Source organism: Dermacentor andersoni, chromosome 4, assembly GCF_023375885.2.
Source record: "Dermacentor andersoni chromosome 4, qqDerAnde1_hic_scaffold, whole genome shotgun sequence".
Lineage (NCBI taxonomy): Eukaryota > Metazoa > Arthropoda > Arachnida > Ixodida > Ixodidae > Dermacentor > Dermacentor andersoni.
Genome location: NC_092817.1, coordinates 80,756,006 through 80,770,651, shown reverse-complemented (window position 1 = coordinate 80,770,651; position 14,646 = coordinate 80,756,006). Strand labels below are relative to the sequence as shown.

The 14,646-nt window shown below is 40.7% G+C and overlaps 1 protein-coding gene across 9 annotated transcripts; it reads right to left on the bottom strand.

The window, feature by feature from the left end:
* Window positions 1–3,310: 3,310 nt before the first annotated feature.
* LOC126536362 (putative methyltransferase DDB_G0268948) lies at window positions 3,311–12,896 on the bottom strand. 9 transcript variants are annotated; one of them, XM_055073954.2, is made up of 7 exons: window positions 12,661–12,749; window positions 11,055–11,208; window positions 10,208–10,365; window positions 8,167–8,374; window positions 7,246–7,346; window positions 4,162–4,299; window positions 3,311–3,597 (listed from the first exon to the last, which is right to left on the bottom strand). In XM_055073954.2, the coding sequence occupies exons 2-7, from the start codon at window positions 11,193–11,195 to the stop codon at window positions 3,495–3,497; spliced, it is 849 nt and encodes a 282-aa protein (XP_054929929.1). In that variant the 5' UTR covers window positions 11,196–11,208; window positions 12,661–12,749; the 3' UTR covers window positions 3,311–3,494. The 9 variants fall into 9 exon arrangements, with proteins under 9 accessions (XP_054929929.1, XP_054929932.1, XP_054929931.1 ...); XM_055073957.2 differs by having other exon boundaries at window positions 11,148–11,208; XM_055073956.2 differs by lacking the exon at window positions 12,661–12,749 and adding an exon at window positions 11,680–12,304.
* Window positions 12,897–14,646: the final 1,750 nt, after the last annotated feature.

The window sequence follows — 14,646 nt, the reverse complement described above, 5'->3', positions numbered from 1 at the left end:
CATACATTGGCAAATGTCCAATATGAGCAAAATTAATATAGTCTCATAATGTTTTTTTTTTCAAATAATTATTTTGCATGCACTTGTTAATCTTTAACAGGGATAAGCGGGCTAGTTGGTGGTCGTTATTGGAATGCATCATGTAACTGCACAAAAACAAGGGAGAAAGAAGGAACACACAAGACTGCCTGCCTTGTGTGTTCCTTCTTTGTCCCTTGTTTTTGTGCGGTTACATGATGCATTCCAATAACTTGTTAATCTATTCTGTACTCAACAAAAATTATTGTAATATCTGTATTCACTTTATTTGCTTCGCAGTTTCTTGATAGTCCCATGTGTTAACAAATGAACCTCTGCCAGTACCCTTGAAATGGTTCTGGGGTCCTACCTGTATAATAGGAATATTGATTGATTGATTGATTGATTGATTGATTGATTGATTGATTGATTGATTGATTGATATTCGTTCTCTGTCCACTCTTCTAAAGCAACTAGTGTGGAGTGGATACACACTATAAAAAGGATATAGCTACTATTTCTCTACCCTATTTTTTTAGGTCTAAAATAATGGCAAATAAAGAGGACAGCTTCGTGGCAATTTTGAAATAAGAGGCCAATTGCAAGGGCCCCACAGTAATACACCAGTATACTGCCTTTTTTTGTTCATTTTTCTGCATATTTGTGCATTCAGCACACACTGAAGATACATAAATCTGTCTAGAATAATGAATTATGGTCCCAAAAAAATCCTAACACTTGTTCAGTGCCAAATGACTTAATAATTGTTGTGAAAATTCATAAGTGAACTCAACACATTCCATGAAAACAGCAGGTCACTCGAAAGGAGACATATTCACCGTAGGTCAACAAGGTACTGGAAACTTGAAGCAGTTCCAGCTAACTCTGAGATCATGCTCTGTCTAGTGCCACAGATCTACAGGATTGGATGGCTGAAAAGGGGGAGGGAGCATTACACCGCCGCAGATGGCAGTGACAAAGTGAATGTGTTAAGAAGTTGCATAAGCAAGTCTTCTCTAGAAAAACCCAATAAATTGGACAGACTATATTTTCTTTCAATTTCAAATGCAATGTGCAATTATCTTTGTTATTATTAGAGGTTTACTGTTATACATCAACAAGGCACCATTAGAAGATGGTTTAGTTTGTTTCATAGTAGCAGTGCAAATTCTGTGCTGTGTTTACATCATTTTCTCTCATTCACAAAAGCCCTCTTCTTTGTAAAAGTGCCAACTTTAAATATTTGGGAACATTAGGCTTGACTTTGTGCTACCTCTGTGTCGCTTTAAGGTCACGATAGTGCAGGCACATATAACAAGTGTTTGGACAAGGCCACCATAAATTGCTAGGAAACCTTAGCATATGTGTTAAGATATATATCTACTAAGGCCCAATTGCAAATTATTGTAAAATAACTGTTTAACACTGTTTACGCTTAGTCGATAAAATTTACCAGGATTTTGAAGTGAGCTGTACACCATTTCATACATGGCAGGCAATGCTGAAAAGGCTTGAGAGACTTCTCTCTTGAGAGACACTGCTAGCATTTGTTACCAAAAGAAAATGCATCACTTCTGAAAGAAATATGCAAGTACGTACCATGTAATATTAGGTCTTATACTGTTTATGTTGTAAAATATGATGTAACCATTGCACACAACGCATCACAGATCTGAATCTATTTACCATGGAGTGACACGTTTCTGTGCCGCAGCACACCGCATGCTCTCGCAACCAAAGTATAACACATCTGTTGCGTACTGGAAGCACAATGGTGCAGAAATAAAATACAATTTGATGTAACCTTACGCTGACAAGTTGCAGTTGTAATATGAGGAGTAGTTATTCCATAGAAAGCATTGAAGATAAAAACTACCATATTGCGAAATCCGCAGCAGAACTGCTTCGACTGCACTGCTTTGATAGGTTTCAGTGTAGCCTGCTATGTATGAAACAGGATATATAAATGCTAAAGTCTTGCGTCTTTCTCCTCTGTGGGATATTAGGCACACTGCAGTTCTATTTATGGTGTATGTTCCCAGCATTAAAAAAAATTATTTTGAATGGTTTTTCACGCAGCATAATGTGGAAATGAAATCACTGTATGAAAGCATGGAGGCTTTTTTATACAGATACTGCAAGGACTTATGAAATGCACTATCCATTAACCATCACTCACAGTCATCACATTGGTTAACAGCTCCGAATGGCTGTTGCACATGTCGAAATATGTTTTCTGTCTCCAAAACAGACCATTGGTTGTCCTGTGCAGCCTTGGTTTTGGTTCATGTGTAAAAGTTTATCAGTGTATAACAGGCCCTAACAGTTCATCACGGCCACCAATGATGTAAACATCATGTCCACATTGTCTAACAATGTGGACATTGTCATGTCCACTTCTTCTAACATTGCTCACGTTGTCTGTGATACTTCTCAACCCTTTGGGTGCTGGGTGTTTTTCAGAAGTGCAACAAATTTCTTTCTATATACAAGACAGAGATTCAATTTCTGTCTACATAGCACATTAGCAGGCTTTAATTCAAATGCTACTTATTAGACATATGTTACTAAAATTTGACAAACGCTTAAATATGAGAAAAAAAGATAAGGACTTATCCTAATTATTGATTTTAGTTAGAATAATTATAGTGTTCCTTGATCAGGCAACTGGGCCTCTTTGCACTGTCATTGCAGCTTGAATACTTCTTGTGATCAACATTTTATGCCTCTGAGCAAGAGTCTGTAATAAGTTCCTGTATTTTTGCACAATTTAAAGAACATGCGGAGAATTTGTGCTGATCTGCCATGTTGTGAAACGACAGACGTGAGCAACACCGACAGTCGATAAGCTTTGTCAAACCATTTGCTACATAAAAGCAAAACCTTTAAAATTTTAGTTTAAATAACTTCTGAGCAGATAGCGTAGCCACTCTACCGAAGCTTTATGTTCACATATTATCTCAGGCATGGTCAGGTATGGGCACTGATGGTCAAATGAGTATACCTGGGCATGGGACTTGAACGGTTAAAGTTGTATTTTACATAGTTATGTGCATGGCTACAGGTGTTAGCCAAGTTCGTTGCATTGCTTTTATGCTTCTGTGTTTTGTCATTATCATACGGCACACTACTTATTGCTTGTGTATATATCCTCTCTTTGGTTTCTCCTTCTTTTGTAATCACTTATTTTTTCTTGTTTCTTATATTTCACACTTTTCTTAAACCACCTTAATTGCCCAGCCACAACTGTTTGTTCTCCAGTGGGACAGGAAATTTATACAAGAAACGAAAGGACAAGGAAGTCAGATTCAGCTTCATTCAACAGAATGTTCAAGGTAAAAGAACATGTAAACTATACAAACGATAGTTTATTTGTGCTGTATTTAATTTTCTTGCATGAGTATTTGCTACATTTAGATATGCATCATGAACAGGCTTAAAAATTTATCTTGAATGGTGCTGTGAAAATCTACTCTTTAGGGTCCTGGCTTCCTCGCCAAAATTGTAAAGAACTGAGTCTTCACTTCAAGGTTTGTCTTCGCTGGATCTTCTCCAGCCTTCCCAGCATCTTCCATCAGTCTGTTACAGAGGAGATACATTGGTGCAGAACTCATTAATTGAACATCATATTGTGCAAACAATTAATGCCTGCTATTTGCTAGAGTCAGACTTTCCACTACAGCTAATATTAGGCATCTTAATTTTTACTAGAAGCTTGAGTCTGTCACGATGAAAGAAATCTGTGAACACACAAAAACCAACATTAATACAGACTCAAGGAAGTAGGTTCCTTGTAAAAATAAATAATAAATGCAATAGCCTCATATGCAATGGACTTCGGTTGGAATCAAACCAATTTACATATGCCAAGTACTGTAGTTTTCTTTCTGTTTGTTCATAAGCTAAGCAGTGAGCGAAGTATTATACATAATCCTACACACATTTCTTAGCAGGCTACAAATTGGCACATGATCGCACATGTAAAGAAAGCTGTAAGTAAGACTGATCTGTTTCTGTTTTCAGATAAATGTCTGGGTTGCCTCATTTATTTCGGGAGGAATCCACCTTTTCTTGGAGCTATTCGATAAATCGCACTTCAAACACCATCTACACTAAGCAGGATAATTGTGAATGTAAGCCTACATGGACATCAGCTTGCGAGGCAGCTCTTCTGCTTCTGAAGGCTCCTTCTTGAGGAAAAGTTGGTATGCTGACCATGTCTTTGTGTAGTTCACATAATCTGCAACAGTTCTAACCTTGCATTCCTCGATGCCCTCTATACTGAAAAAAAAAAAAAAAGGTGCTATCAGGCATGTAGGGCATTAAGAATTTTCAGGCAATTTAAAATTGGAGAAGTATTTTGGTCAAAGTAAGAACAAATGATGACTTCAAGAATGCGCTGTGTCGTGATGTTAAAAGGAGAAACTCAAAGGGTCTATATGAAAATACAGATCAATAAATTTATGAAACCTTGCATGCATGTGGAAATCGCACTAAAGCTAAGCAGCAGCAGCCATTCCTAGCCTCGATCATGTCCAGCACAGCCCACTGTTTTAAGGAATCGCTGAGTTGTGACATAAAGGCCCGCAAGCTACCTAACATTTTATAAATAAATGTATGTCCAATGAATAAAGTCAGGCACTTTCTTCCCATGAAAGTAAATAACAGTTCCAGTTACACAGTCAAACTTTGATCTAATATGAACATGGATATAATAAAATATCGGATATAACAAAGTAAATCTAAAATGTTTCTTGTCAATATCCAGCATATTTCTTTCTTTCTTTCTTTCTTTCTTTCTTTCTTTCTTTATTAATACTGTTAACCCTCGCTTTAAGGTTGTTATAGGGAGGGAAAATAGTACAACACAAGCAAATTTGACATTTCATAGCATCAGGTTGGGTGCTCACGATACAAAATATCAATCAAGTATTCAAATTTGTGCACATCCGTCTGATCGACAACAACATCAGGTAAGGCATTCCGCATTTCAATTACATCTGGGAAAAAAGAATAACGAAAAACATCAACACGTGTGTTATAAGGCTTGAGGGCTCTGCTGTGGTTTATTCTCTCGCTATGATTTGCAGGAAATTGGACATATATTTCCTTTTTTATCTTCAAAACCCTTTGAAGCATCTGAAGAAAAATCTTAAGCCCGGCTTTCTTCCTTCGGGTTTCCAGCAACTCAAGCCCACGCGAACGCAGAATTGTTGTTACAGAGTCAGTCCTTTGGTACCTTGAAGAAATGAATGAGTACATGCCTATAGTGAATATTAGATATAATGAAGGCACTCTTGTGCCGGATGTAACTTTGTTACAACAAGGTTTGATTGCATTGGCTTTATTACCCTAATCCCCTAATCACATGCAATTCTGATTAAAATTTGCATCTATGAGTTCACAAGTGAAGCAGCTTTAACATAGTGGTGCTGTGACACGAAGATTCAGTTGAAGGTGTTGAAGTCACACCTGCTGGTTTATTATTAGGCCATTCCAATTTGCAACTAGTTACAAAATTCAGTTACTATCAAAAACCATGTGTTCCCACTTGAGAACTGTTTACAAATGCTGTTCGACTCAAGTTAATTTCACTTGGTTTTACTGTTGTTAAAACAAAGCTGTTGTTAATAGTCTTGAATGCTAGATATGAGCAACAATTTTTCATTCTATGTGCAGTAGGTCATTAACATTATTACGAGAGCCAGGGCTGCCATCTGGCTGGCTTTCCACCGGCACAGCCAGTTTTTCCCTCACGTTGCTGGCAGCCAGTTCAACCGTCACATTGGTACGTCACTTGACAGCTTTTCCAGTGCTCTGTAAATTGGCAGATAACTTGCATCGCAAGTGCTCTCTCTAGTGTTCATTTACATAACAAAGAATTGAATTGTTACAAGTGGATTCATTCTTAATTCGTTAAACTGTTCATTGTCATGAAACTGTCACATTATCCTAAGTTATGAGACTAAGTGGTCCATCCTTTCACTTTTAGTTTTTATTCTTGGCTTTCTCTTATGAGCCCAGACACATCTGCTTCTGTATGATATGTCTTCTCAACAGTGACCTACTGTTGTCACTTAAGGCATCGGCTGGCACAGCCAGTCTGGTCCATGTGAGCAAAATGTATGCAATTGTTTGTTCACCTGACCCCACAATTCTCTGGGCTATGAAACAATGCTCAGTGGGCTGCTGGCTTGCTTGATGCTTTTAAAAATTTTAAATGTGAGTGAAATTTTTTATAAGGTCTTTCAATAAATTTCAATCAACAAATTTCAATCATCCAAAATTTGTACTAGATTCCACAAGAAACCTCATGCGCCATTACTTTATGTTTTGTGAGTGTAACATGAGATAGAGCGCACATACAAGAAAGCAAAGCTGCAACATAGGCCATGCCTACAGTGCTCAAAACTGCTATACAATGGCACCACGCATATTATCAATATGCTAGGTATCCACCTTTTGTTTGCTTATAACAATGTAGTGGTACCTAGTAGACATGAGGCTGCAATGTATGCGGTGGGGACTTCCAGTGAAAAACATCACAAATATTCCTCTTTGGTGTCACAGGTGATAGCATAAAAAAACCTCATGCTGTAGAGGTAGCAAGAAAAAAAAAAGTTTTGGCCACTCAAGACCAACTGAGGGCCGTCCAGAGGGCCCATGATGTCACTGAAGAGCTTGGCCTGACAGTGCCAACGTGGGAGCAGCCCGCCTTGGCTTAAAAAGTCGAGCGTCCGGACCTCATTACAGTAAAAGTTTTCATACACACAAACGCACACACACACACATTTCTCGCTGGATGCTACACGTCACCAATTCACTTAGATGCGAGATGCAAAAGGAATGCATCCTGTGCAGACTTTGTATGATCAATCAGCAGTGGCACTGCAGGAAATGCCTCTGAGCTTGAACCTCAGCTCTCATGATGGTCCCAGTGCAAGCACACGACGTACAACTTTGTTAAATGAAGCTTCAATGTAGAGTTGATTAGCTGGGTCATGTGAAACAATGTACACAAACTCAAATGAAGCTAATAATAGGCAGAAAGAAATACTTAAGTTGCAGATTAAGTTATCGGATGTTCAACAACAGTATTCACCAGCTTCATCACTGCTTGCATGCAGAACAAATATGCATACTGCTCAAATACATCCACTAATATATATGCAACTTCTGCAGGCAATTTAATTGCACAATGGAAAAGTTCACAGTAAAGCAGTTTACCGAACATGGTCTTCAAAAGCCGGTGGGATGTCTCTGTACATGCTGTCGACAATGTCTCTAACTGGTTCCCAGTACTTCTTCATCGCTCCCATGTAAATTTCCTGTCAAAGTAAATAAAGTTTAAGGTTACTTACCTGCTCTGACTCCAAATACACACTGCCATATTTCATTACAATATATTATATTGCAATAGCACTGTAGTGTATCAGTATCTGTGCACACATAAAGAAGCAACGAATTTTAAACAGATGGAGAAAAGTAACGTTTTTAAACATTTTCAAGATAAAATATCAAACACAAATCAAGTTGTGCATGACAGTGTATATTTGCAGCTAAGCAAGACAGAGCAAACACTGCAAGCTGTCTCATGTGGAGACACAATGTTCTGCTAGGAGTTGAGCGAAACACAACATATGCGAGTGTTTGACATCATTTTTATGAGTAAACGAATATCCTCTTCAGTCATGATATCTTCATGCACTGTCTTCATGCTCTTCCTCGAGACACTGCCCTTGACTACTACCTAACACTACGCGTGCTTGTGTATTTTGTGTGCATGAGTTCTACATATGTCCGCCATTCCATGCTCCATATCATCATGTTGCTCCATCATATCCTCCATCATCATACCATATCATATCATATCATCATATCCTCCATCATCATATCATCATGTTGCTCCATCATGCTCCGTATCATCCATGTCAACTCAAGTAGCATTCTAAGACACATGGCAAGAGGAACCTCCCCAGTAATCACTAAAGGGGCACTAACATGTTTCGTATTCGGAACTTTTTTTTTTCTGCAATACCAGATAGGTACCAATGACATAATCATATGGTATAAAGTCACAACTTCTCAAATATGCAACAGATTGTTGCAAGTTTTCGTTTGGATCGCTTTCTGTGGTCACTCACATACATTCTGTATTATACTGTCCATCTTCTTCTGGTCCTTGCTGACAGGCTTTGGAATGAGGTAACCGCCAAGTGCCAATACCCCATGTGGCACCAGGACTCTCTTTACTTCCTTGTAGAATGCATCCAAGTTAAACCAATGAACAGCCTGCATTACTGTAATCAGCTGTACAGACTCATTCTTTTCAGGAATTTTCTCAGCTGGTGACACACTGTGGAAATATGGGATCGGAAGAAAAAAAAAATAAAAGATAAGGACAATTCAATGATGGGAAAACATTAGCTCTCCTAAAGCCACTGTTGAACATTGGATGAACTGATTCTGTGCACTAGGCCTTCCAATCACTCCAACTACTTAGATGCTCAAAGCTCTGCATTCCCTCAGCAAATACAGTCAAGCATCAATATAACGAACACGAATATAGAACAAATTATTGGATACGATAAAGTAAATCTAAAATGTTGCCAATACCAGCGTGTAATGAATATATGCATGCTTATAACAAATATAGGATACAACAAAGGAGTTTTCGTTTCCGATGCAATTCCATTATAACAAGATTCGACTGTTTTAAAAAGCAGTGGTGGCGCAGTCTGCATGAACAACAGAATTAGGTCTGCTGCATGTTCACATACATTAAGTACCCATTACACATCTTATGAGAAGACTGCATTCAACTTCTCTGACATCAGAGCATCGTATCTTAGTGAGTGACAGAAAACTACACTGTGACAGCTATTCCCTGCTAAAGTACTGATATAACAGTTAAGGCTAGGCGTACACGTGGAACAGCATCTCAGAAATTTAAAAAAATGTATATAAAAAGAGAGCAGATCAAATTGAGGGAAGAGGTGCTTTAGGATAGCAAAATTTCAAGAGGCTACAGCTATAGTGAAAGATGCATTGCGAATGTTAAAGATCTAAGTCTTGAGGTGACGATAGGACCCTAATATTTTTTATACCTAAGCTTTCGTACATTGATTCTACATACCTGAACAACAGGCTCATGCTGTCTACCAAGAGGCAACAAGGTATGGATGATGTTGCAAATACAGGAATCGCCTCGCCAAATAAGCAGTGGCTCCTCATTCTTTGCCTCAATGTATGTCATTGTTGCCAATATGAAATTGTAATTTATTACAGACAAGCAAGGTACAGCTCCAAATTGGATTATAACCTGTTCACTGTGACAAGCTGATATTGTGAGTTATGACCAACCGGGGGGCTATGTGCCACAGCTCCTCAAGGTGAACGGTGGCCCAAGAGTGCTGCTTAAAATGAATGAGCTATGTAACAGAATTTCTACAGCTGGAGGCTCATCACGCCAATTGAAAGTGGTTGTAACATAAATTTTTCATCTGCGTTAGTTTTTTGCCGACAACTTCTACACTACAGGAAAGGCCAGTACATTCACTGCCCCACAGCACGTGCATTGAACATGACCCGTGACACGGTGGATGCATCAAAGGATACATGCTTGCCTTCGCAAGTGAATTTCAAGTTATAATGTTCAGCGAACCAAATCAACTCACAGGCTATGAATGAAGTGGGGGCTTCGGAACGATCGTAACCACCCAGAGTTTTCTAATGTGTGTCCAATGCACTGAACACAAGCATTCTTGCATGCCATCCCTATTTGGAACACGACTACTGCGGCAAGGAGTCAAATTTGTGACATCACGCAAGGCAGCAGAATGCCACAGCTACTAGGCAACTGTGGCGGCTGTCTTTGTAAGCGAGAGTAAGGAAACAGGTTTTTGTGGTTGGCACATCATGGCCTCAGTTGCTTTTGCACCATAAAACCCTACATAACTGACAAAACAAGTTTACAAATATTAGTTATACACGTATGCAGGATTTCACCTTGTTTCACATTACTATGCAGTCACCATGTAAAATAGAAACTGCTGTCAGATATTCACCACTGAAATATATTTTGTGAGTATTCAAGTGCTGTTGAAGATTAAAAATTGATACCTGACATTACACAAACACTCTGCCAGCTGAATCCCACAAGTGGCTGGATTACGTACAGTCACCTTACCAGAAGGAAACATTTTCAAATTTGTTCAATGCTTTCGCTTCAGCGATTTGTGCTTCAGATATGTCATAGCCATGCACTTTCTTGAAGTATGGGGCCAGTGCTGTTGTACTTATGCCAGGGCCGCAGCCTGCATCTACAGCAATGTTGAAATCGGAGACCTGTAGAGAAAGCAACACATAGTGCATTACGACACACATTGCTAGGTTACCTATTAAAGGCTTAAGCTTTAAAACAGCTTATATAAATCGTTAAGCTGTGTCTGTTAATTTTGTAGCGTCATTAAACAAAAGGTGGCTACCATTATTTGCTCTAAACAGCTCATCTAGATGACACTGTGCACGTAAAAGTCATGCGTTCCTTTAACATTTTACACAGTGAATTGCATCATTTCACTTGGAACTAACCAGAGTATCAACAACAGACAAGCAGGTTGAACCAGACTGCACAAAACCACCACAGAATGCAGAAACACAAACACTAAAACCATGAATGGAAGGTGCAGGCTTGGCAGCAGAATAACATGAAACTGCTGAGGAGCCTGCTAACACAAACAATACTTTTGCAATGATAGCTGTTAAGGGCTCATACCCCTGTAGTTGTATCTTATTTTTTTGTAGCGCAAGCAGAACGACAAGGACAACAGAAAGGCACATTTGACACACACAGCGCTGTGTACGTCAAATGTTCCTTTCTGTTGTCCTGGTCATTCAGCTTGCACTACAACAAAATAAGATATGCTGCGCCAACAATCCCCTATAGCTATCCTGTAGTCGCTTTGATGCCTGCCGTTGTACGTCGCTGGAATCCAAAAATTCATTGCCACAATTTTATAAAGAAAGAAAGTCACACTGCAACACCAGGATTTGAGCTCCGGACCCAGATTGCAATTCGTAGATTTCTCACAGTTACTCCAGCCATGCCATGGCGAAGAATACTGTGCCTGGGTGGCCTGGCCTCTTGAGGACTCAAAATGATTTACTGACACCATGCTTTCCCAGAACCTAAGTGAAATAATATAAACGATGTCAGTGGCAAACAGCGAAAGGCTAGAAGGTGCATTTATGCTTCTCAATGTACTATATCTTCACTGCAGTGACAGCACAGAACACCTACAGGTAACAGTAACTCTACTCTTCACTACCAGAATGCTCTACCTACATAAATGAAAATGCACATGAAGGTGGCTGAAACTAGAAGCATCATGCGCAGACTTTAGTTTTCTTATTAAGGCAAAAACCTTAAGTGGTTCGTTGCAATGGCTCATGCCCCCAAAAAAGTGGCGTCTGGTCCAGTGATACAAAAGAAGTAGACAAGTGGTTAAAAAAATATCATCATCAGCAATGGCTCATGCCCCCCCAAAAAATAACAATCTGAAATGGCTCATACTCCCCTAAGCAAGCAAAGGTGCAATGGATGAATATGAATGAAGAAACGAAAGAAAGAATGAATGAAGGAAGAAAGAAAGAAAGAACCTTTAGATAGTGCATTAGGAGCACGCACATGTCGTTGAGGAGATCAACCTACAGCGCAATACACTTACCTCACACTGCATCTCGTCAGGACTCGCAAGAAGTCTGACCCTCCGATTGGATAACTCAATACATTACTCCGTGTGCAGTAGGCTTTTGCTTTCCTGTGTTACAAGAGCGTAACATGCTGCCAATTTTCCTCCTGATTGCTCGAGCACTCTGCACATGTTTACTCCTACCGATACAGCACCAAATAGTGCAAGGCTCACTGCGCAAAGCAGTGTGCCAGCTACTGCATCACTGCTTCACATTATGGGCAAAATTGCAACTTTTTAGGTGAAGCTGCTTCCCCCCCCCCGTTTACAGGTGCTAGCTGCTGCTGTCTTGACGAGTATACAACTTGGGCGACAGGTTATATGCCACTGGGTATGTGCTCAAATAGATAATTTGGGTCACAAACTATGTGCCACTGGGCATGGGCACTGGGTGTGTGAACCTTTTTGGCCAATCCCCCAGAATGGGTATTTGCCACTGGGTGGTGCCCAAACAGACAAGCAGAACAAGAGGCAAGAAGTGAAGTCGGCAACAGAAAAGTGAAGCCGGCTACAAAAGCAGCCGAGTGTGGAGAAAGAAAGGGAATAAACTGTGACCGCAGCGCGACCCTAGTGAAGCAGTCGACAACAGCAAAATGAAGTCGCCTACTGAGGAGGGCGTGTGTAGAAAGTCAGCAAAATGGGTCGATCGCGTGCATAGATTGAGGAGCGTTGGACTACATAGAAGTGAATACGTTTCAGTAAACAAAAAAAGCTTCGCTTATTAACGATTCCCACATATGGGTGTAAACCGTCACACATTTTTCTATTATTTTTTGTATATGCGTGTGTGACTTTTCTCATACAAATTTATCTTACTACGACAGCGTCTGTGTTGCGCTTATCGACTTGTAGACGACTTCGCGGGAGTGTGGCGGGCTTGATGACTTACCTTTTGTTTAACAAATTTCATTATTTCCTCGACAAAAGCCTGCGGTGCAGTGGGGCGAAATTTTGCGTATATATTTGCATGGCTACTTGTTTTAAACAAGTGACTCATAGCCTGACCACTGTAGCGACTGTATTATGTAGCAGCAGTTGAATCAAGCGCCGGGCGTAGTAGAACCCAACGCTTCAACCACAGAACACTTCAACGATTTCAAAATATCGCAGATGTAAAATGCGGTAACGGCCGTACTATTTTCACGTCATATACATCTGCACCCTCCGAGATTCGCAACATTGCAATTCTGCTCACTTTTTGTACAATAACATAATTAATTACTAAGAGAGTTCATCTTTAAATGTGAAATGTCTTAATTTATTTTCAGTTGAACCATACAAAGCTTTCAAACTGAAAACGCTGAACGTCAGCCAAAACTAGCCATTAACGTTCCAACGTCAATGACAGATGACCGTGAGATAACCGTAAGTGCCGTAAGTGCATTAGCATAAGCAAGAACCGAAGATAACTGTAACCAAGATTTCGTGGTCACAAAACAGCTGCCGCATTGACAAACGTTATTAATGCGACTATCAAAAGTTCCCGCACTATATTAACCCCTTTGGTTAAGTACAGTTCATGTTAATGCTTAGATGAATCGCTATACGAGCAAGGCACGCTCAGGAGCAGCTGCAAATAACGACATTCGACCACCGAAACGACGCAAGTTGGATGACATAGACGATTCAGACGACGATTTTCCGGACGCCGACCTCACGGTCGAAGAATTCGATCTGTGTCTGACACAGGCAACAGGAGCAACATCGAAGCCAACTGACAGTACCACTGACGCCGGCAATGTTAGCAACGGACTACCCTGCGTAGTGATAAAGGACCTCAGCTACAGTTTGGACGGCCAGATACAGCTGCTACAGCGTAAAGTTGCGTCCCTCAGCAAGGAGTTGCACGACACACGCCTTGGCAAGCAAGACGAGCTGAAAGCACAAGCTGATGCCTTTGCAAAGGAACGACACGACCTCAAAGCGCAGATTGAATTCAAAGATGGTGAGCTTCGTAGCTGCGCCATACGACAGGCTACCTTGGAAGAGAAGCTTCGCGGAAAAGGCATTGAAACTCGTCTTAAGCAAATGGTTGAGCAAGCGACGTCAACTAGCGACGCTCCGTGCAGCTCTACTTCTAGCGGCAACCTCACCACTACAGCACCAAATCGCATCGTTACTCTTAGCAGGGGGTCGAACAAAGCTGCTTGGTTGTCGTCGCAGTATGGTATGCACGCGTTACGCAGTGGCAAAAGTGATCACATCGGACTGGCACACCTTGACGTGTTACGAGACTACGCGAGCAAACGAAAGACTTGCGACGTGGCGCAAGTTGTCCCAAACGCCGTTATTTTGTCCTTGCGTGGCCTCGGTGAATGCATCAGTGAAACTCTTACCTGCGCGTCAACGACAGACAGCTCTGCCGCCGAGAGGGTTGGCCTGAGCGCAGAAAAGTATAATGAAGTATTTGTTTTCGATGTGCTAGCAGACTTGAGCATGGTTGAAGATCCAACACTGCTTGCTGCTGTAGTAAGCTTGCTGAACGCTTTTGCCTTATCTTCAGAACAAGCATGCTTTGCAATACTGAAGCAACAGAGCATGCTTTCTCACCTTTTACAGCAAGTGGGGGATGAACCGGTCACCATTCCAATTTTTCGGCTCCTCAGCTCCCTTGCAAACATAGACAACTCGCTTGCACCTTTCTGTTGTTGCTCAGTGACAGCACCATGCTGTATGTGGAAGTGCTTGTGCAAGCCCTTTGAACGACATGTCACTCTGCCACTTCTCCATGAAGGACTACATCTTGCCCAGCAAGCATCCTGTGCGGCACAGAGCTTGTGCCCGTGCTTTACCTGGTTTGTCACAAAACTTTCTCAGAAGGTCAGGGCCCTGCAGCTGTCCTCTGCCAGCATGCATAATTCTAATGCTCTCTTGA

Coding starts and splice junctions, on each gene's coding strand:
- LOC126536362 (XM_055073954.2), bottom strand. CDS start 11,195: ATGGTGTCAGTAAATCATTTTGAGTCCTCAAGAGGCCAGGCCACCCAG. Junction 8,375..10,207: donor TTTGAAAATGTTTCCTTCTG/GTAAGGTGACTG, acceptor ATATTTCCACAG/TGTGTCACCAGCTGAGAAAA. Junction 3,598..4,161: donor CCTCGCAAGCTGATGTCCAT/GTAGGCTTACAT, acceptor CCTCTGTAACAG/ACTGATGGAAGATGCTGGGA.